At 47.6% G+C, this 20,840-nt stretch overlaps 2 protein-coding genes across 3 annotated transcripts in view; one reads left to right on the top strand and one right to left on the bottom strand.

The window, feature by feature from the left end:
* LOC139171148 (espin-like) overlaps nt 1-8,422 on the bottom strand; it is a 67,216-nt gene extending 58,794 nt beyond the window's left edge. For both annotated transcript variants that reach the window (XM_070759030.1, XM_070759029.1), the window contains exons 1-2: nt 8,115-8,422; nt 4,392-4,585 (exon numbers count right to left, since the gene is read on the bottom strand). In XM_070759030.1, coding sequence (XP_070615131.1) covers nt 4,392-4,585; nt 8,115-8,408 — 488 coding nt within the window. In that variant the 5' untranslated portion in view covers nt 8,409-8,422. The remainder of the gene's footprint in view (nt 1-4,391; nt 4,586-8,114) is intronic.
* Nucleotides 8,423-12,608: 4,186 nt separating this feature from the next.
* On the top strand, nt 12,609-19,274 carry HES2 (hes family bHLH transcription factor 2). The gene is made up of 4 exons (XM_070758234.1): nt 12,609-12,749; nt 12,851-12,946; nt 14,376-14,469; nt 17,467-19,274. The coding sequence occupies exons 1-4, from the start codon at nt 12,705-12,707 to the stop codon at nt 17,757-17,759; spliced, it is 528 nt and encodes a 175-aa protein (XP_070614335.1). The 5' UTR covers nt 12,609-12,704; the 3' UTR covers nt 17,760-19,274.
* The last annotated feature ends 1,566 nt before the right edge of the window (nt 19,275-20,840 follow it).

Here is a 20,840-nt window from a genome sequence, read left to right as displayed (position 1 = left end):
CTCCATTTTCCTTTTCTTAAAAAATCTGGTTTCTGGCTGGCAGGACTAATGTACCTGGCAGGTTTCTAATTACCCTCCCGACTTGGAGGCTATTTGTGGTCTAACTACACCGGCTCGCCGTGGAAAATGAGATTAAAAGCCCTCTAATCCCTCACGTACTGTACTGTGCGGGTCCAAAGGATGACCTATTTTTGGCCAGACAGAGTGATTTTATATGAAGCTCTTTGGCTGGAGTGGAATTCTAAGCAAAGAGTTGGATGGAAAAGCTACAATGGCGATGTGGTTTTTCCCCCCTGGGCAGAGTGGGGTTGGGATAGATGACCTCTCGGGTCCCTTCCAGGGCTTGAATTCCACTCTTGAGTTGGGTTGTGAGTTGGGTTGCTGCTGCTGCACGAATCCCAGTGACCAGTTAGGTCCCACAGAGTGGGCCTTCTCTGGGTCCTGTCAACTAAACAATGTTGTTTGGCAGGACCCAGGGGAAGAGCCTTCTCTGTGGTGGCCCCGGCCCTCTGGAACCAACTCTCCCCAGAGATTAGAATTGCCCCTACCCTCCTTGCCTTTCGTAAGCTTCTTAAAACCCACCTTTGCTGTCAGGCATGGGGGAACTGAGATATTCTTTCTCCCTAGGCCTTTACAATTTATGCATGGTTTGTTTGTATGTATGTATGGTTTTATAATAAGGGTTTTTTAGTTCTTTTAGTATTGGATTGTTATATACTGTTTTTTATCACTGTTGTTAGCCGCCCCGAGTCTACGGAGAGGGGCGGCATACAAATCCAATGAATAAATAAATAAATAAATAAATAAATAAATAAATAAATAGAAGGTGGATTGAATGGGATATTTTTTTAAAACAAAGGTCTGGCAAAGGGTTGGAAAGGAATTCTCCCTCTCTAAAGTCATATAAAAGAATGGAAGCAGATAAGCAGGCAGGCAAGGAAGGAGACAGAAAGAGAGAGAGAGGAAGGAAGGAAGGAAGGAAGAGAGGAAGGAAGGAAGGGAGGAAGGGAGGAAGGAAGGTAGGGAGGAAGGAAGGAAGGAAGGGAGGAAGGAAGGAAGAGAGGAAGGAAGAGAGGAAGGAAGGAAGAGAGGAAGGAAGGGAGGGAGGAAGGAAGGAAGGGAGGAAGAGAGGAAGGAAGGGAGGAAGGAAGAGAGGAAGGTAGGGGAGAGATGGAGAGGAAAGAAGAAAAGAGGGATGAGTGAGGAAGATTAGAAGAAGGGAGGGAGGGAGGAAGGGGAGAGAGGATAAAAAGGAAACAGGATTGAAGGAGAAAGAAAATGGAAGCAAGGAAGTTAAAAGAAAAGAAGGAAGGAGAAATAGAAAAAAGTAGAAAAGTGGGATGGATGAGAAAGAGGAGGAAGGGAGGCAAGGAAGGAAGGGAAAAAGGGAGGAAAGGATAGAGGGATTGATGAGACAAGGGAAAGAAGGAAGGGGAGAGGAAAGAAGAAAGGAAAGAAGGAAAGAGGATAAAAAGAAATGAAAAATGAATGAGAAAGAAAAGAGAAGGAAGAAGAGGAAAGAAGGAAGGAAGGAAGGAAAGAAAGAAGAGAGGAAAGGATAGAGGAATGGACGAGAAATGATAAGGAAGGAAGGAAAGGAAAGAAGGAAGGAAAGAGGAAAAAAGGAAGGAAGGAAGGAAAGAAAGAAGAGACGAAAGGATAGAGGGATGGATGAGGAAGGAAGGGAGTTGTGTATCTCTCAAGCCATCCACACGACAGCTTACACACCTTTTCAAGATGGACTACACACTCCCCCCCCACCTCCAGGAAAAGGGGGGGCTCTGATTTCTCCCCCTCCTCCCAGGGAGAACAGCCATCAATCATCTCCTCCCCTCCCCCCTTCCCCACCCACCCCAATTTTGGCTGTGTCCTCCCCCTCCAAAGAGCCCCCCCCAACGGACACACAATCTCTTTGCACAAGACGCCCGACACAAAGGCCGCTGTGTTATCAGCCATTCGCAAAAGACTCCGAAACCCACGCGCCCCTCCTGGCCCGCCATAAAACTGTCATCAGCGATGCCAAAAAACAAGCTGAACCTAAAAGAGACCACGCTAGCCACGGACAAACCAGGATGGTTGCAAGAAAGCAGGCCAGGATGGTGCCCCAAGGCCCTTTTGGATATGTGACCGCCCCCCCCCCCCCCATGGAGGTGACTTTCTGCAGAGGGGGACACTGAGGCACGGGGCCCAGTCCTTGAGGCTGGGTGAAAGGGGGCCTCCCTCGGCCAGCATTTAACATGGTTTACAGAGGCCCTGACCTGACCCCACTTCCTTTTGCACAAAGGCATCGTGGATAGCCTAAAACCCTCTTTCGCCCCAGGGGAATCTGGAAATCTCTACCCCGGGGGCGGTCCACAATGGACGACGTCACATGTTGAATGCGATGACAGGAAGAATCCAGAATCACAAGAGTTGGGTGGGACCTTGGAGGTCATCTAGTCCAACCCCCCTGGTTGGTCCCTCAACTGTTCTGGACAAATGGCTGACCAGTCTCTTTTTGAAAACCCCCAGCGATGGAGCACCCTCAACTTCTAGTGGCAGGTTCTTCCTTCCTTCCTTCCTTCCTTCCTTCCTTCCTTCCTTCCTTCCTTCCTTCCTTTCCTTCCTTTTCCTTCCCTTCTTCCTTCTTCTAACTTTCCTTCCTTCTTCTAACCTTCCTTCCTTTTGCTCTTCCTTCCTTCTTCTAACATTCCTTCCTTCTTCTAACCTTCCTTCCTTCTTTCCTTCCTTCCCTCCTTCTTCTAACATTCTTTCCTTTCTTTCTTCATTCATTCATTCCTTCCTTCTTCTAACCTTCCTTCCTTCTTCTAACCAACCTTCCTTCCTACCTCCCTTCTATCCATCCGTCCCTCCGTCATGTATCTTACCCATCTGTCTCAGAATCAGAAGGAAGAAAGGAGGGAGGGGACAAAAGAATGGATGAGAAAGAGGAAGGGAGGGAAGGAGGGAAGGAAGAAAGGAAGGAAGGAGGGAGGAAGAGGACAAGAGGATGGATGAGAAAGAGGAGGAAGGGAGGGAAGGAAGAAAGGAAGGAGGGAGGGGGGAAAGGACAAGAGGATGGATGAGAAAGAGGAGGAAGGGAGGGAAGGAAGGAAGGAAGGAGGGAGGGGACAAGAGGATGGATGAGAAAGAGGAGGAAGGGAGGGAAGGAAGAAAGGAAGGAGGGAGGGAGAGGACAAGAGGATGGATGAGAAAGAGGAGGAAGGGATGGAAGGAAGAAAGGAAAGAAGGAAGGAAGGAGGGAGGGAGAGGACAAGAGGATGGATGAGAAAGAGGAGGAAGGGAGGGAAGGAAGGAAGGAAGGAGGGAGGGGGCAAGAGGATGGATGAGAAAGAGGAGGAAGGGAGGGAAGGAAGAAAGGAAGGAGGGAGGGAGGGAGAGGACAAGAGGATGGATGAGAAAGAGGAGGAAGGGATGGAAGGAAGAAAGGAAAGAAGGAAGGAAGGAGGGAGGGAGAGGACAAGAGGATGGATGAGAAAGAGGAGGAAGGGAGGGAAGGAAGGAAGGAAGGAAGGAGGGAGGGGACAAGAGGATGGATGAGAAAGAGGAGGAAGGGAGGGAAGGAAGAAAGGAAGGAAGGAAGGAAGGAGGGAGAGGACAAGAGGATGGATGAGAAAGAGGAGGAAGGGAGGGAAGGAAGAAAGGAAGGAAGGAGGGAGGGAGAGGACAAGAGGATGGATGAGAAAGAGAAGGAAGGGAGGGAAGGAAGGAAGGAGGGAGGGAGGGAGGGAGAGGACAAGAGGATGGATGAGAAAGAGGAGGAAGGGAGGGAAGGAAGGAAGGAAGGAGGGAGGGAGGGGACAAAAGAATGGATGAGAAAGAGGAAGGGAGGGAAGGAGGGAAGGAAGAAAGGAAGGAAGGAAGGAGGGAGGGAGAGGACAAGAGGATGGATGAGAAAGAGGAGGAAGGGAGGGAAGGAAGAAAGGAAGGAGGGAGGGAGGGAGAGGACAAGAGGATGGATGAGAAAGAGGAGGAAGGGAGGGAAGAAAAACGGAAGGAAAGGAACTGAACTAATCTAAACTAAACTAAAAACTAAAACCAAAGTTTCACACTTATGATGCTGATCCAAATTCAGACGCTAGGCAGCTGACTTGCACTTATGGCGGCCGCAGTGCCCTTAGAGTTACATGATTCACTTTTGCGACCTTCAAGGGGGAAACGGATTCACTTAATGACCAAGCGACAAATTTAAGAACCGCAGCGGTTTGCCTAAAGGTCGTAAAACAGTGCAAAAGATGTGACCTCCACTGGTGGAAAGTTTGAAGTCCCATGGCGGTCGTTAACTCGAGGACTGCCTGTGATGCTTCACTTAACAACCGTAGCTGGAAACACCCGCAAACAAACACTCCACGGTGGGGGAGTAACACCGGCCCCGCGAGGCGGTCCCTTACCTGGGAGAGTGTGCGAGGATCAGGCGCAGGGAAGGCAAGTCCCCTTTGGTGGCGGCGTAGTGGATGGGCAGCGCTCCGGTCTCGGTGGGCGCCAGGGGGTCAGCGCCCCCGAAGCGCAAGAGCCAGTCGGTGACATCATGGTGGCCGAAACGGGCCGCTAGGTGCAGGACGCTGGCCCCGGAATGATCCACGTCCTGCAAGAAATGGACACGACGGACCGTCACAACTCTGAGGCGGTTGAGGAAGGAAAGAAAGAAGGAAGGACAGAGGGAGAGAGAGGACAAAAGGATGGGTGAGAAAGAGGAGGAAGGGAGGGAAGGAGGGAAGAAAAAAGGAAGAAAGGAAGAAAAGAAGGAAAGAAGGAAGGTTAGAAGAAGGAAGGAAAGAAAGAAGGAAGGACAGAGGGAGAGAGAGAACAAAAGGATGGATGAGAAAGAGGAGGAAAAGAGGGAAGGAGGGAAGAAAAAGGAAGGAAGGAAGAAAAGGAGGAAAGAAGGAAGGTTAGAAGAAGGAAGGAAAGAAAGAAAGAAGGACAGAGGGAGAGAGAGAACAAAAGGATGGATGAGAAAGAGGAGGAAAAGAGGGAAGGAGGGAAGAAAAGGGAAGGAAGGAAAGAAGGAAAGAAGGAAGGTTAGAAGAAGGAAGGAAAGAAAGAAGGAACGACAGAGGGAGAGAGAGAACAAAAGGATGGGTGAGAAAGAGGAGGAAGGGAGGGAAGGAGGGAGGGAAGAAAAAAGGAAGGAAGAAAAGAAGGAGAGAATGAGGATGGGAGAGGAGAAAAGGATGGATGAGAAAGAAGAGGAGGGAGGGAAGAAAAGAAGGAAGGTTAGAAGAAGGAAGGAAAGAAAGAAGAAAGGGAGGGGAGGAGGGAAGAAAAGAAGGAAGGAAGGAAGGAAGGAAGGAAGGGAACTAAACTAAAGTAAACTAAAGACTACACCAAACTAAATATTAAAATGAAACTAAACTAAACTTAAAACTAAAACTAAAGTTTAATTTGAAACTAAAAACTAAATCTAAACCTAACCTGAAGACAGAAAACTAAAAAGTAAAAACTAAACTGAAAACCAAATCTAAATCTTAACTAAAAACTAAAAGTAAAAACTAAAAACCAAACAAAACTGAAAACCAAATCTAAACCTTAACTTAACTAAAAACTAAAATTAAAACTAAAACCTAAAACCTGAAACAGAGACTGAAGCTAAAATTAAACTAAACTAAAATTGAGCAGAGGGTTGGACTTGAAGACCTCTGCAGTTCCTTCCAACACTTCTGTTATTTTTTTGTTTAAAAAAAAGTAAAATAAAATAAAATAAAAAATAAAACAAGCACATTTGTGAATGAAAATAAAACCATAAAATAAGAGACTGGAAGGCTAGACAAAAATACGTCGGCAAACCTGAAAGGATAACTTGATTTTTGACCCCGCATTAAGCCAGGATCCGACTTAAAGATGGTTTGCTGAAGAATTGGGCAAAATCCAATTTCATTTCACCAAATTTCATCCCGGTTTTCACACAGGATGAAAAATCTTTATAATATCAGGTTTGCTGCCTGAGCTCAGGCAACTCCCGCTCTGTGTATGCTCAGAGATTAGGGCTCCTTATGAGCACACAGGTTTCAAAAGCTAGGCTGGTACTACGCGGATAGTTGTGGCTAGATTTCACTGCAAGTTGGACTACCAATGGCCCAGTTGAGGGGGCTGGACTAGGTGACCTCTAGGGTCCCCTTACCTTCTACAATATGCTACATTGTGTGTGTGTGTGTGTATGGGGCAGAAATATTTGCTCTGGCTTCTTCTTCACTCTTCTTTGCACACCGATGCTTGAAGGTTGAACTGACCCCACGGGCCGATTAAGCCCCAAAGTGGGTCAAAAGTGTCGTGAGAATCTGGGTCGGGGTCTCCTCGTGTCTTGGGAATGGGGCCACCCCGTGACACACGGTTTCCTTTCTCGCCGACCTTCACGCAAGTCTGAATCCCCCCAGAAATGGGCGAAAGGGGGGCAGACGGGACCCCCTCTCTCTTGCTCCCTGGCTGCCCTTTGTACATGCTCAGAGGCTCACCTGGAACCCAGCTGGGCAAACGGGGAAAAGAGCCCCCCCCCCACGAACTCCAAACCATCTCAAGCGCCCGCACCGCGATTCTGACCTTTTCCCCTCGTTTCCTGCACTCTGCACGACCTCAGAGGCTCACCTGAGCCTAAAGCCTTCGCAGCTCCCCCCAAGTGGGAGAAATAGACCCCCCCAGTTCCCTTTTTGGAGGTCCCCGACAACCCTTGCTGTGAGCCCCCCCCCAAACGATGCTGCGCCCTCGCTTGGCTTCCTGCCCTCGGTATGTGCTCGGAGGTTCACCTGGACCCTGGCGTGGGCAGCCAAGCCTGGTTGACGGAGCGGAGGGAGCAAGAAAGGATGTCTGCCCCCCCCAATTTTGCCCTCTTGGGGGTCTCTGGCAACCTTGCGCGCGATCCGACCTCCCCCCCCCCGCCTGCCCTCTGCCCATGCTCTGAGGTTCAACTGCACTTAAAGCTATAGCAGGCCTCGCAGGTGGGAGAAAGAGAGCCCCCCACTTCCCTTCTTGGGGGTCTCCAACCGCCCTTGCCACGATCCCTCCCCCCCAAACATTCTTGCCTCTTCACTTTGCCTTCTACCCTCTATACATGCTCAGAGGCTAACCTGGACTCTGGTGTGGGCAGCCATCCGGTGCAAGCCAGGTAGATGGAAGAAAGACACCGCCCCCCCCCCTATTTCGCCCTCTTGGGGGATCTCTGACAATTCTGCCCGCGATCCTACCTCTCCCCGCCTGCCTTCTGCCCATGCTCAGAGGCTAACCAGGACTCTGGCGCAGGCAGCAATGCCTTGCAAAGTGGTTGGGCAGAAGAAAGGGACCCCCCCCCCAATTTTGCACTCTTGGGGGGTCTCCGATGACCTTGCACGTGATCCTACCTCCCTGCCCGCTCTCTGACCATGCTCAAAGGCTCACCTGGACTCTGCTGTGGGCAGACCCCCATGCAAACTAGGTGGATAGAAGAAAGAGACCTCCACCCCCGTTTTGCCCTCTTGGGGGGAGTTGTGATCATCCTGCCCGCGATCCTACCCCCCCACCCAACCTCTGCCCCCATGCAAAGCGATCCTACCTCCCCATGCTCAGAGGCTCACCAGGACTCTGTCACAGACAGTGTGTCCCCCCCATGCATAACAGGTGGACAGAAGAAAGAGACCTATCCCCCTCTTTCTCCCTCTTGAGGGCGTCTCCAGCAACCTTGGATGTGATCCTACCTCCCCACCTGCCGTTTGTATGTGCTCAGAGGCTCACCTGGACTCTGGCATAGGGAGCCACTCCATGCAAGGCGGGTGGATACAAGAAAGAGGCCTCCCCCCTCCATTTCGCCTTCTTGCACGTGATCCTACCTCTCCACCTGCCCTTTGTACGTGCTCAGAGGCTCACCTGGACTCTGGCATGGGGAGCCACTCCACGCAAGGCAGGTGGATGCAAGAAAGAGGCCTCCCCCCACATTTCGCCCTCTTAGGGGGTCTGCAACAACCTTGCACGCGATCCTACGTCCCCGCCCGCCCTCTGTACGTGCTCAGAGGCTCACCCGGTCTCTAGCGCGGGCAGCCCACCCCGTGCAAGCCGAGTGGACGGAAGAAAGAGACCCCTCCCAATTCGCCCTCTCCAAGGACCTTGTGCGCGATCCTACAACCTTGTGCGCGATCCTGGACGCTCACCTGTACGCGGCCGCCGCCGGGCCCGAGCAGCCACTGGAGGCAGGCCAGGTGTCCCGTGGCGGCGGCGTCGTGGGCCGGCGTGGCCCCGTTGCGCGCCCTGTTTTGCGCGCCCAGCGCGGCATCCTCCACCAGGTAGCGCAGGCAGCGCAGCTTCCCGGCCCGGGCGGCGTGGTGGACGGGCGAGGCGCCCAGCGGGTCCCGGATCGGAGGAAGAGGAGGAAGAGGAGGCAGCAGCGCCTTCAGCGCCTCCAAGTCGCCCTGGCGAGCCGCGAACAGGGCGCGCTCCCCGGCCATGGCGCTCTGCCGGCTCTGCGGGCGCTTCGGACGGAGGGAGGGGAGGGAGGACCTCTGGCCACGCCCCCTGGAGGGAGACCACGCCCCTCCTTGGCCTCAAAAGGGGGGGGTTTCTCCCACCCCCGCCTCTCCATCCTCTTAGGTCTCCAAACTTGGCCACTTTAAGACTTGTGGATTTCAACTCTGGGAGTTGAAGTCGACAAGTCTTAAAGTGGCCAGATTTGAGGACCCCTGCAGTTTAGCGCAAACTTTTGGGAACTGTCCTTCAGCACCTTGGGTGGCACGGCCTCTGAGCATGGGCAAAGCGCAACTGGGGGCCGGAAAAAAAGGCTGGTTCCGGGGTTGCCCCTCTTTGGTGGTGAGTGTGGGGGGGAAACTCACCTTCCTTGCAAGGAGTCTTGAACTCGCAGGAGGGGGGTGCTTGGGGAGGAAGGAGGAGGGAAGGAAAGGGAACCAAGCGGAGATGCAGGGCAGGATTGCCTGGGGTGACAGGAGGAGGGGGAGGGAGAAGGAGGGAGGGAGGGAGGGAAAGGGGACCAAGCCTAGATGCAGGGCAGGATTGCCTGGGGTGGCAGGAGGAGGGGGAGGGAGAAGGAGGGAGGGAGGGAGGGAAAGGGGACCAAGCCTAGATGCAGGGCAGGATTGCCTGGGGTGGCAGGAGGAGGGGGAGGGAGGAGGAGGGAGGGAGGGAAAGGGGACCAAGCCTAGATGCAGGGCAGGATTGCCTGGGGTGGCAGGAGGAGGGGGAGGGAGGAGGAGGGAGGGAGGGAAAGGGGACCAAGCGGAGAGGCAGGGCAGGATTGCCTGGGGTGGCAGGAGGAGGGGGAGGAAGGAGGAGGGAGGGAGGGAAAGGGGACCAAGCGGAGAGGCAGGGAAGGATTTGAAGGGGGGGAAGGGAAACTCCGAGGGGAGCCCCCAAGCTGGTTGGCTTTAAAATGGGTGGACGTCAACTGCCAGAATTGAAGCTGCAGGACCTTCAATGGTGGCCTGGCCTCTGAGCGCGGACAAAGTGCAGCCCTTTGGGGAGCAGCTGGGCTCAAAAAGGCTGTTCCTGATGCAAGGGGAACGGCCCACCTTCCTTTGCAAGAGGTCCTGGGGTCGCAGGAGCGGGGGGGGGTGCTGCTTTGGGAGGAAGGAGGAGGGAGAAAGGGAAAGGGGACCAAGCAGAGATGCAGGGCAGGATTTGAAGGGGAAAGGGAAACTCCGAGGGGAAACGGGGCAAATTGTTGTGCTTTTGAATGAAGTTTACCCCACTGCCCTCCAAGCTGGTTGGCTTTAAAATGGGCAATTATTCATGAGTATAATGAAAATTATTAGCATTTATTTGATTGGGGTGACTTTATAAAACACTAAGTATGCCTTCTGGAAGTATTATATATATATATACATAATAGAATAGAATAGAATTATTATATTGGCCAAGTGTGATTGGACACACAAGGAATTTCTCTTCGGTGCAGATGCTCTCAGTGGACATAAAAGGAAATACGCATTTGTCCAGAGGCATGATCTACTACAGCACTTAATGATTGTCCTAGGATACAAATAAGCAATATTGAAACAATCAATACTGTATTGATATCAAGAGAAGCTTCAATACTTCGTTTGGACCACAAGGTGGCGCTAAAGACCATCTATTCAAAGCCCCCGTGGAAGATCTCACCCAGCAGTTTGGCTGCTTCCGTTATTTTTGCAATTCAAACTTTTTAAAGTGACGTCCCTCCCCCCTTTCAAGTTGGGTGGGTTGGCATTATGGAGTAGGGGAGGGGTTGGCAAACACCAGACAGTTTCAACCACAATTCATAGAATCCCAAGGCTTCTCCAAACTACTCAAAGTTTCTGCTACTGGTTCTTTGAACTACTCAAAGTTTCCACTACAGGTTCTCCAAACTACTCAAATTTTCCACTACTGGTTCTCTGAACTACTCAAAGTTTCCGCTACTGGTTCTCCGAACTACTCAAAGTTTCTGCTACTGGTTCTTCAAACTACTCAAAATTTCTGCTATTGGTTCTCTGAACTACTCAAAATTTTTGCTACTGGTTCTCTGAACTACTCAAAGCTTCCGCTACAGGTGCTCCGAACTACTCAAAATTTTTGCTACTGGTTCTCTGAACTACTCAAAGCTTCCGCTACAGGTGCTCCGAACTACTCAAAGTTTCCACTACTGGTTCTCCGAACTACTCAAAGTTTCCGCTACAGGTGCTCCGAACTACTCAAAGTTTCCACTACTGGTTCTATGAACTACTCAAAGTTTCTGCTACTGATTCTCTGAACTACTCAAAGTTTCCGCTACAGGTTCTCCGAACTACTCAAAGTTTCTGCTACTGGTTCTTCAAACTACTCAAAATTTCTGCTACTGGTTCTCTGAACTACTCAAGGTTTCTGCTACTGGTTCTCCGAACTACTCAAAGTTTCTGCTACTGGTTCTCTGAACTACTCAAGGTTTCTGCTACTGGTTCTCTGAACTACTCAAAGTTTCCACTACAGGTTCTCCAAACTACTCAAAGTTGTTGCTACTGGTTCTCCGAACTACTCAAGGTTTCTGCTACTGGTTCTCTGAACTACTCAAGGTTTCTGCTACTGGTTCTCTGAACTACTCAAGGTTTCTGCTACTGGTTCTCTGAACTACTCAAGGTTTCTGCTACTGGTTCTCCGAACTACTCAAAGTTTCTGCTACTGGTTCTCCGAACTATTCAAAGTTTCTGCTACTGGTTCTCTGAACTACTCAAAGTTTCCGCTACAGGTTCTCCGAACTACTCAAAGTTTCTGCTACTGGCTCTTCAAACTACTCAAAATTTCTGCTACTGGTTCTCCGAACTATTCAAAGTTTCTGCTACTGGTTCTCTGAACTACTCAAAGTTTCCACTACAGGTTCTCTGAACTACTCAAAGTTTCCTCTACTCGTTCTCCAAACTACTCAAAATTTCCACTACTGGTTCTCTGAAAAACTAAAATAAGTAAATAAGTAAATAATAAATAAATAAGTAAATGTTGTGAGTCGCACAGTCTTCGGAGAGAGGTGGCATACAAATCTAATTTATTATTATTTTTTATTGTTGTCGTTATCATCATCATCATCATTATCATGCAAGTAAATAAGTAATCCTTGTGTTGACTGAAGGTCTCTCCATCCCAAGCGAGGCTGCTTCGGGGAAGTTGTGTTTTTGGCAGCTGGGTGGGCCGTTGTGTCGCCCGCCACAACTTGTCCACAAGGGACGCAAGGGATTTATTTCGGGGCGGGGGGGGAGAGGAGGCTGTGGGGGCGTCGCGTGGCCTCTCCCCCGCCGCTCTCCAGGGTGCTGAAGACGCCCGGGGACAGCTGGAGCCCCCCGCGCCGCCGCTGGGCCAAGCCAGCTTTTTTGGGAGGGGGGCTTGTATGAATGGCCCCTCCGGGACCCGAAGCGGCATCTCAAGCGAACCTGGTGGGGGCCCGGGGGGGGTGTCTTCCCTCGGCTTACATGACAGTTTCAGGGAGGGGCAGGTGGGGGTCGGTCTGTCTCTCTGTCTCTGTCTGTCCATCAGGAGATCTTGGTTGGTTTTAGGTGCTGTAGAGAAGATCAGAATTATTTCTTTGGATATACAGTACTATATTTTCCCCGTTCCTTCCCTTCCCCCTTTCCTTCTTCTCTCTTCCTTTCCTTTCCTTCTCTCTTCCTCCTTTCCTTTCTTTTCCTTCCTTTCCTTCTTCTTTCCTTCCCTTTCCTTCCCTTTCCTTCTCTTCTCTCCTCCTTTCCTTTCTTTTCCTTCCCTTCTTCTATCTTCCTTCCCTTCCCTCTTCCTTCTTTCCCTTCTCTTCCCTTCCCTTCCCTTCCTTTTCCCTTCTCTTCTCTCTTCCTCCTTTCCTTTCCCTCCCTCCCTCTCATCCCTCCTCTCCCCCTTTTTCTTTCTTCCTCTTCTTTTCTTCTTCTACGTGCCTCTCTTTCCATCTCTTTCTTCCTATTTCCCTCCCTTCACTCTTTCTTGGCATCATTTCCATTTCTGCCTCCGGCCCTCCCCTTGAAGTGGAAAGCCCAAACCCCCCCCCCCCCGGACCATTGCTCCAGTCTTGGCCAACCCATCTTGGCCCGCCACTCAGCTTCCAGCCCAATCCAGCCACAGCCAGTTAGTTAGCCCGCGCTTTGCAAAGTGGCGGCGAGTTCCGCGGACCAGGCGGCGCCGGCTCTTAAAAGGGGCGGGCGGCCCCGGCCTTCCAAGGGGGCGGGGCCAGGGGGTATAAAAGGTCCCCCTCCCCCGTCGGGCGGGGCAGAGCCGAGTCGTCGCTTCTGCCGTCGGGCTGCTGCGCGTTTGCAGGCGGGATGAGTCCGGGAAGGCAAAGCGGGGAGGCTTCGGAGCTGCGGAAGGTGAGGCGGAGCGGGAAGGTCCTTTGCCCCCTCCCCTTGGCCGGGCGTCCAGCCGTCGGACTGACTCCTTCTCTCTTTTCTCCCCCACCCCCCCCTCGCAGAGCCTGAAGCCCCTGATGGAGAAGCGCCGCCGAGCGCGCATCAACTGCAGCCTTGGCCAACTCAAGACGCTCATCCTTCCGCTAGTGGGCAAAGACGTAAGTGGCGGCGCCCCCCTCCCCACTCCAGGCCCCCCAGGATGCTCCTCCAGCTGGTGGGGAAAGATTGAGGGGGGCTTCTTCTTCCCCGCCGGGATCCGGGAGGGGGGAAGCGCCCGACTCTACTGAAGAGGACCAAGAAAGGAGAATATTTGCGCCTCGGGGTTGAAATGGGGCAGGGGGGGGGGAAGCGTTGAGCTTGGGGTCCCCCCCCCCCGCAGACGTTTTGTGACCCAACTAGGGAACATCCTCAGTGCTGGAAGGGTTGCAGAGTGGAGGAAGGGAAGGATTGAGGGCTGGTTGGTTGGAGGTTTTCTTGCAGATGTTTCGTTACCTGAGTGGGGAACTTTGTCAGGGCTAGGTGGGAATGGGGTTTGTGGAGAGGAGGAGGAGGAAGAGGAGGAGAAAGAAGAAAAAGAAGAAGAGGAGGAGGAGGAGGAAGAGGAAGAAGAAGATCATCAGTGCAAGATAGAATAGAACAGAATAGAATTTTATAGGCCAAGGGTGATTGGACACACAAGGAATTTGTCTTGGTGCATATGCTCTCAGCGTACATAAAATAAAATATACATTTGTCAAGAATCAAGATCTATTAGTAATTATTACAATATTATTATATTATATTATAATTGTTAATAATTACTGAGACACTTTCTGTGCTGAGGGTTAGGAGAGGAGAAGGAGAAAGAGAAGGAGAAGGAAAAAGGAGGAGTGGACGAGGAGAAGGACAAAGAAGGAGAAGAAGGAGGAGGAGGAGGAGGAAAAAGGGGAAGAAGAAGAAGAGGAAGAAGAAGAGGAGGAGGAGGACTGGGGGGTCCTTAATTCTCTCTTGGCTTATTGGGTTTCTTGCAGACATTTCATGACCCAACTAGGTAACATTATCAGTGCTAGAAGAACCTGTATATCACCCGAGCAAATCCCCCTTCCTTTCTAGCACTGATAGTGCTAGAAATAGTGTTGACTGGATAGGTAGGTACCTTTGGTTGATTGGATTGCTGTGGGGGATTGTATTGTTTTTATTATTTTAATGCTTTAATATTAATGTTGACTTCTTTTAGTAGTGAATTTTATTGTGGATTATATTGCTGTAAGAAGCCCTGAATCCTAAGGGATCGGACAGCATAGAAGTCTATTAAATTAAACTAAATTAAATTGATGATGTTCCCTATTTGGGTCACAAAACGTCTGTGAGAAAACCCGACAAGACCACTGAGGGACCCCTTATCTGCAGGGATTCACGTCACAGCTTTGGCAAAACATCTTAAAACGGAGCAAAATCCACTCTGTCTCGCTCAGCGACAGAAAATGTTGGGCTCAATTTCTCTGGTCGCAAGTTCTGTTCTCTATCGGGGCTTCTCAGCAACCTATTTGTGGGGCGCGTAGTTTTTGCATCTCAACGAAATAATTTTTTCCTCCTCTTCCCCTCCAGAATTCCTGCTATTCGAAGCTGGAGAAAGCGGATATTTTGGAAATGACCGTGCAGTTCCTTAAGGACCTCCCGACGAGTTGCGGCACGCTTCCCGGTGAGTGCGACACAGGATTGCACACTTGTGGTGTGCCTTCGCATTGACATACATAGAAACATAGAAACATAGAAGTCTGATGGCAGAAAAAGACCTCATGGTCCATCTAGTCTGCCCTTATAATATTTCCTGTATTTTATCTTAGGATCTATGTTTATCCCAGGCATGTTTAAATTCAGTTACTGTGGATTTATCTACCATGTCTGCTGGAAGTTTGTTCCAAGGATCTACTACTCTTTCAGTCAAATAATATTTTCTCATGTTGCTTTTGATCTTTCCCCCAACTAACTTCAGATTGTGTCCTCTTGTTCTTGTGTTCACTTTCCTATTAAAAACACTTCCCTCCTGAACCTTATTTAACCCTTTAATATATTTAAATGTTTCGATCATGTCCCCCCTTTTCCTTCTGTCCTCCAGACTATACAGATTGAGTTCATTAAGTCTTTCCTGATACGTTTTATGCTTAAGACCTTCCACCATTCTTGTAGCCCGTCTTTGGACCGGTTCAATTTTGTCAATATCTTTTTGTAGGTGAGGTCTCCAGAACTGAACACAGTATTCCAAATGGGGTCTCACCAGCGCTCTATACAGCGGGATCACAATCTCCCTCTTCCTGCTTGTTATACCTCTAGCTATGCAGCCAAGCATCCTACTTGCTTTCCCTACCGCCTGACTGCACTGTTCACCCATTTTGAGACTGTCAGAAATCACTACCCCTACGAACGTTTTTTTTAAAAAATCAACATTTCAGCAGGGCGATCCCTAAACCTCCCATGGTGTAAAGCCTGTCCTTGACTTACATCCATTTAGGGACCGTTCGAAGTTACAATGGCCTTCATTTTTCGCACTTATGACCGTTGCGGTTATCCATGTGGTCACCTGATCAAAATTCAGAGGATGAGCAACTGACATGAACTTATGCCTGTTGCAGTATTTCAGGGTCACACAATCCCATTTCCGACAAGCAAAATCTGTGGAGAAGTTACAAGCGGTGTGCCACAAGGCTCTGTTCTGGGTCTAATTCTTTTTAATATGTTTGTGAGTGACAGAGGGGGAAGGTTTGGTAGGGAAGGTGTGCCTATTTGCCAATGACTCTAAAGTGCGCCATAGGGTTGATATTCCTGGAGGTGTCTGTAATATGGCAAATGATTTAGCTTTACTAGATAAGTGGTCCAAGCAATGGAAACTGCAGTTGAATGTTTCCAAATGTAAAATAAAGCACTTGGGAAAAAAGAATCCTCAATCTGAGTATTGTATTGGCAGTTCTGTGTTAGCAAAAGCTTCCGAAGAGAAGGATTTAGGGGCTGTAATTTCTGACAGTCTCCAAATGGGGGAACAGTGCGGTCAGGTGGTAGGGAAAGCAAGTAGAAAGCTTGATTGCATAGCTAGAGGTCTAACAAGCAGGAAGAGGGAGATTGTGATCCCGCTGTAGAGAGCGCTGGTGAGACCCCATTTGGAATAATACTGTGTCCAGTTCTGGAGACCTCACCTACAAAAAGATATTGACAAAATTGAACGGGTCCAAAGATGGGCTACAAAAATGATGGAAGCATCAAACTGATTAGGAAAGACTTCATGAACTCCATCTGTACAGTCTGGAGGACAGAAGGGAAAGGGGGGGCATGATCGAACCTTTAAAAGACATTAAAGGGTTCAATAAGGTTCAGGAGGGAAGTGTTTTTAATAGGAAAGTGAACACAAGAACAAGGGGGCAGAAGGAGGTTAGTTGGGGGAATGATCAGAAGCAATGTGAGAAAATATTATTTGACTAAAATAGTAGTAGATGCTTGGAACAAACTTCCAGCAGACGTTGTTGGTAAATCCACAATCACTGAATTGAAACCTGCCTGGGATAAACATAGATCCACCCTAAGATAAAATACAGGGAATAGTATAAGGGCAGACTACATGGACCAGGAGGTCTAATCAAAATTCAGAGGCTGGGCAACTGACATGGACTTATGCCTGTTGGGGTGTCCTGGGGTCACTTAATCTCATTTTGGTGACCTTCTGATAAGCAAAATCTGTGTATTAGGCCTAACAATGGTGTGACTAATTTAAGAACAGGAGTGATTCACTTAACAATGGGCCTAAAGTTGGTAAATCCACAGTAACTGAATTTAAACATGCCTGGGATAAACATACCGGTACATCTATTCTAAGATAAAATACAGGGAATAGTATAAGAGCAGACTAGATGGACCATGAGGTCTTTTTCTGCCGTCAGTCTTCTATGTTTCTATGTTTCTAAGTTTCTAAATTCCTCTTTAATTTTTTTAAAATTATAATTAGACAGACCCAAAACAAAACAACCATAAAACATATACAAGAGCTTTTATCTGCCCTATTCTTTTCAAAAGTTGTTTAGATACAAAAAAATTATAGAAACAATATATGCTCTTATTTACTTACTACTTCTTTAACAAATGTTCAATTTGTTTAGATATCCTCTGTAATTATCTATTGATTAACCATTATTTATTTTTCCCTTAATCTTTGGTTCTAACCAATTGTTGACCTTGTCCCAGACTTTGTAATATTCTGTTTCTTCTTGATCTTTTAATCTTCTCGTCATCATGTCCATTTCGACGCATTCTACAATTTTTTAAATTAATTCTTCATGTAGGATTTCTTCCCCTTTCCATTTTTTGTGCAAAAATTATTCTAGCTGCCATTTGGATATGTATTAACAAATATCGAATTTCTTTTATATAGTTTTTGGAAAATATACCTAATAAGAAAAATTCTGGGGCCTTTTTTATTTCGTGTTTTGTAATTTCTTTTAAATTGTGAGCCGCTCCGATTTTTCGGAGAGGGGCGGCATACAAATCTAATAAATAATAAGAATAAGAATTTCTCAATCCAATTCCCCTTTTATCGGGCCGTTGTGCGACTTCCGACGGTCGCTAAATGGATTCTAGGCAAGTCCGAGAACTACTTGAGTTGGGAAGAATCTCGGGCGAATAATTTGAATTATTTTATTTTTGCTTCCCACAGGATCGGCGGACGGCTACTGCGAAGGGTACCACACCTGCCTGTCCCACTTTGCGACGCTGGTCCCCAAATACAACCTGCTGAGCTCAGAGGCATGCAACAAGCTCTTGGTGCAACTCCAGCAGACCTTCCAGGATGGCGCGTGGCATCACCACAACTGCACCCACGCGGCAAAGGACTTGGGCGCAACACGACAGGCGGAGAGGCCCCCGTGCCCTGGCACCCGACGGGACCGGGAAAACTTTTGCAGTTGCTCCCCCCCTGTGCAGCCTCCCCCCCTTTGGAGACCCTGGTGAAGGGGGGCGCAAATCTACACCTTGCCTCGTTTGGGATTTATTTATAACCCCCTCTGGGGGAAACAAAATTGTCCATGCCAGGAATGTGGAAAGAAAGTTTGGTGTGCCTCTGCAGGAGTGCCCGTTCGGGCTTTAAGACGCCTCTGTATTTTGGACTCTTTTAAGTGCGCACAATTTTTTCACCCCTCTTTTTTTTAAAAAAAAAGAAAGCAAAAATATTGTGGGTCGGTTCTTGGGGTTGGCTAAATTCCGTGTGGAAATCTGGTGTTTTGTTTCAATTAGACACCAAGACTGGAAATTGGGAGAAAGAAATTTTACATCCAGGCACTTTTGATTTTCCCTGCCTAGGGCCAGAATTTCTCTCTCTTTCTCCCTTTTTCTTCCTTCCTTCCTTCCTTTCTTTCTTTCTTCTTCCTTCCTTCCTTTCTTTCTTTCCTTCTTTCTTGCGCCTTTCTCTCTCTCTCTCTCTCTCTTCTTTCCCACTTTTCTCTCTCTCTTTCACTTTGTCTCTTTTCTTGCTTCCTTCCTTGCTTCCTTCCTTTTTCTTCTCGCTTTCACTTTATCTCCTTCCTTCCTTTCCTTTATTCTTTTTTCTTCCTTTCTTTCTTTCTTCTTCCTTCCTTCCTTTCCTTCTTTCTTGCGCCTTTCTTTCTCTCTCTCTCGCTCTCTTCTGTCCCACTTTTCTCTCTCTCTCTTTTACTTTGTCTCTTTTCTTGCTTCCTTCCTTGCTTCCTTCCTTTTTCTTCTCGCTTTCACTTTATCTCCTTCCTTCCTTCCTTTATTCTTTTTTCTTTCTTTCTTTCTTTCTTTCTCTCTTTCTGTCTGTCTCACTTTTCTCTCTTTTTATCTTTCTTTCTCTTTGTCATACTTTCTCAGTCATTCTTTCTATCTTATTCCTCTTTCTCTCATTCAATTTCTCTCTTTCTGTCTTTTTCTTTCTTTCTCTCTTGTTTTTTCTTTCTTTCCAACTCTTTTTTTTCTGTCTTTTTCTCTTTTTTCCCTTTCTCTGTCTCTCTCTCACCCCAACTTCAAAATCTCCATTGTGGTTACTACACAAGAGGGCTACAGGCCAGTAACATCCCCCTTCCCAGATGCTGCATTAGAGGAAGTCCTTGACTTGGGACCGTTCCTTTAGTGACCAAACTGACATTGGCAGTGAGAAAAGTGATTCACAGGTGTGACCATTTTCCACATTCCCCACAGGTGTGTGACCAAATCACAGGCCCTTGTCAACCAACTATCTTCCCCAAACCGCCTTCGGACAACCAAGGCCAGGTTTTCGGCTGTGATTCACTTAAGGACCATGACACTAAAATCATGTTGGATAGCCTTGCTTAGTAACTGATGTGTTGTGGTTGTAATTTGAGGACCGCTCCGCCTTGTTTTCCCTGGTTTGTAACTTGCACAACAGTTGGCACTTGCGTGTGCCAGAAAGACTGAACAGCACTTTAATTCTGTATATATAAGTATGTACACTTTTGATACCCAATAAAAATGTCTGAATTGATTTTAAAACCTGTGTCAATTGTTTACTGCTTTAAATCTGATTTTTTCCCCCCAGCTAGTTTGAAAACAGGTGTTGCTGAGAACATTCTGCTTAAAAATATTGGTTCCCCTTGTTTTCTTTTGGATGTCTAAAAATAAGTTTTGAATATGGTTTTTTTTTTAAATTTCAGAGTATTTTCATCTGTCATTTATTCCTGTTTGCAAAAAAAAATATTTTTTTTTAATGATCCATCCACAGTTATTCTTTAGAGGTAAAAGAAAAAACTTTCAAAAGTTGAGAAGAAGAGAGAAATGAGTTGGAAATGAGCCAGTTTTTTTAAAGGGGGGGGGTTAAGAATGTTCAGGATAAACAAAAGGAATTTTGCTCTTTGTTGCTTTTCTGCTTTGTTTTTTTTAAACCACTAAATTAGAACCGAACCAAATTAATCTAGAGATTTCTTACTGAAAGGGGGAGGGGGGATGTTGCAGACAGGCTTAAGAAAACGTTTGTTGAAAAATTAAGGGACAGATACATTCAATAAGTAACATTTTTGAAAAAGAGGGGAAATAGAAGCGAAGGGGTGGGGGAAAAAGAAAGAGAAAAACAGAGAGAGAAAGAAAGAAAGGAAGGAGAGAGAGAAGGTGAAAAAGAGAAAGAAAAGGGAGAGAGAAAGAAAGAAAAAGAAAGAGAGAGAAAGAAAGAAAAGGAAAGAAAGAAAAAAAGAAAGAAAGAAAGAAAGGATAAAAAAGAAAGAAAGAAAAAGAAAGAGAAAGAAAGAAAGAAAGAAAAAAGAAAGGTTAAAAAAGAGAAAAGAGAGTTTGGAAAAATGCAGCCATTCGTTTAGCAATAAATACATAAATAAATCCCATCATAGCTCCTACTCCACCCCTCCTTCCCTGCCGTCAGGACTTCTGTCAGCCATTTATCAAGCTTGTGTCAGGCAGTTCCGCAGGCAAATTCTGTGAATTTTCGGACGCCGCCTTCCTTGTGCATACCGTGCGCCATCACCTCTTTCTAGAAACAGCCTGTGATTGCTTTTTGATGGCTCACTTGGGAGGTTTCAAAAGCAGACAGGTAATTAATCGCCTGGGGCAAAGAACCGCTCCCCGTGTTCTCTCTCTCTCTCTCTGTCTTTCTCGTTCCCTCATTCCATTTCTCTGTTTTTGGTTTCTGTCTCTGTCTCCCTTCCTCTTTAGGCCTCTCTTTTTCTGTCTTTCTTTTTCTCTCTTTCCCTCTTTCTTTCTTTTTCTCTTTCCGTTTTTTTCTGTCTGTCTCTTTTTCTCTTTCTTTTTCTTTCTCTCTGTCTTTCTCTCTTGCTCCCTCTTTCTTTCTGTTTTTTTCTCTTTTCATCTCTTTCACTTTCTGTATCTTTCTCTGCCTCTTTCTGTCTTTCTTTCTCTTTCACTGTTTTTCTGTTTTTCTTTTTCCATCTCTATCTTTCTTTCCCTTTCTCTTCTTCTGCCTCTTTCTGTCTTCTCTCTCTCTTTTTTTCCTGTTTTTTCTCTTTTCATTTCTTTCTTTCACTTTCTGTGTCTTTCTCTGCCTCTTTCCGTCTTTCTTTCTCTTCCTCTCTGTTTTTCTTTTTCTCTTTCTGT

The sequence above is a fragment of the Erythrolamprus reginae genome, chromosome 8 (assembly GCF_031021105.1).
Source record: "Erythrolamprus reginae isolate rEryReg1 chromosome 8, rEryReg1.hap1, whole genome shotgun sequence".
In the NCBI taxonomy this organism is placed as follows: Eukaryota; Metazoa; Chordata; class Lepidosauria; order Squamata; family Dipsadidae; genus Erythrolamprus; species Erythrolamprus reginae.
The sequence above is the reverse complement of the archived record's forward strand: the minus strand, read 5'-3'. Positions and strand labels throughout refer to the sequence as shown.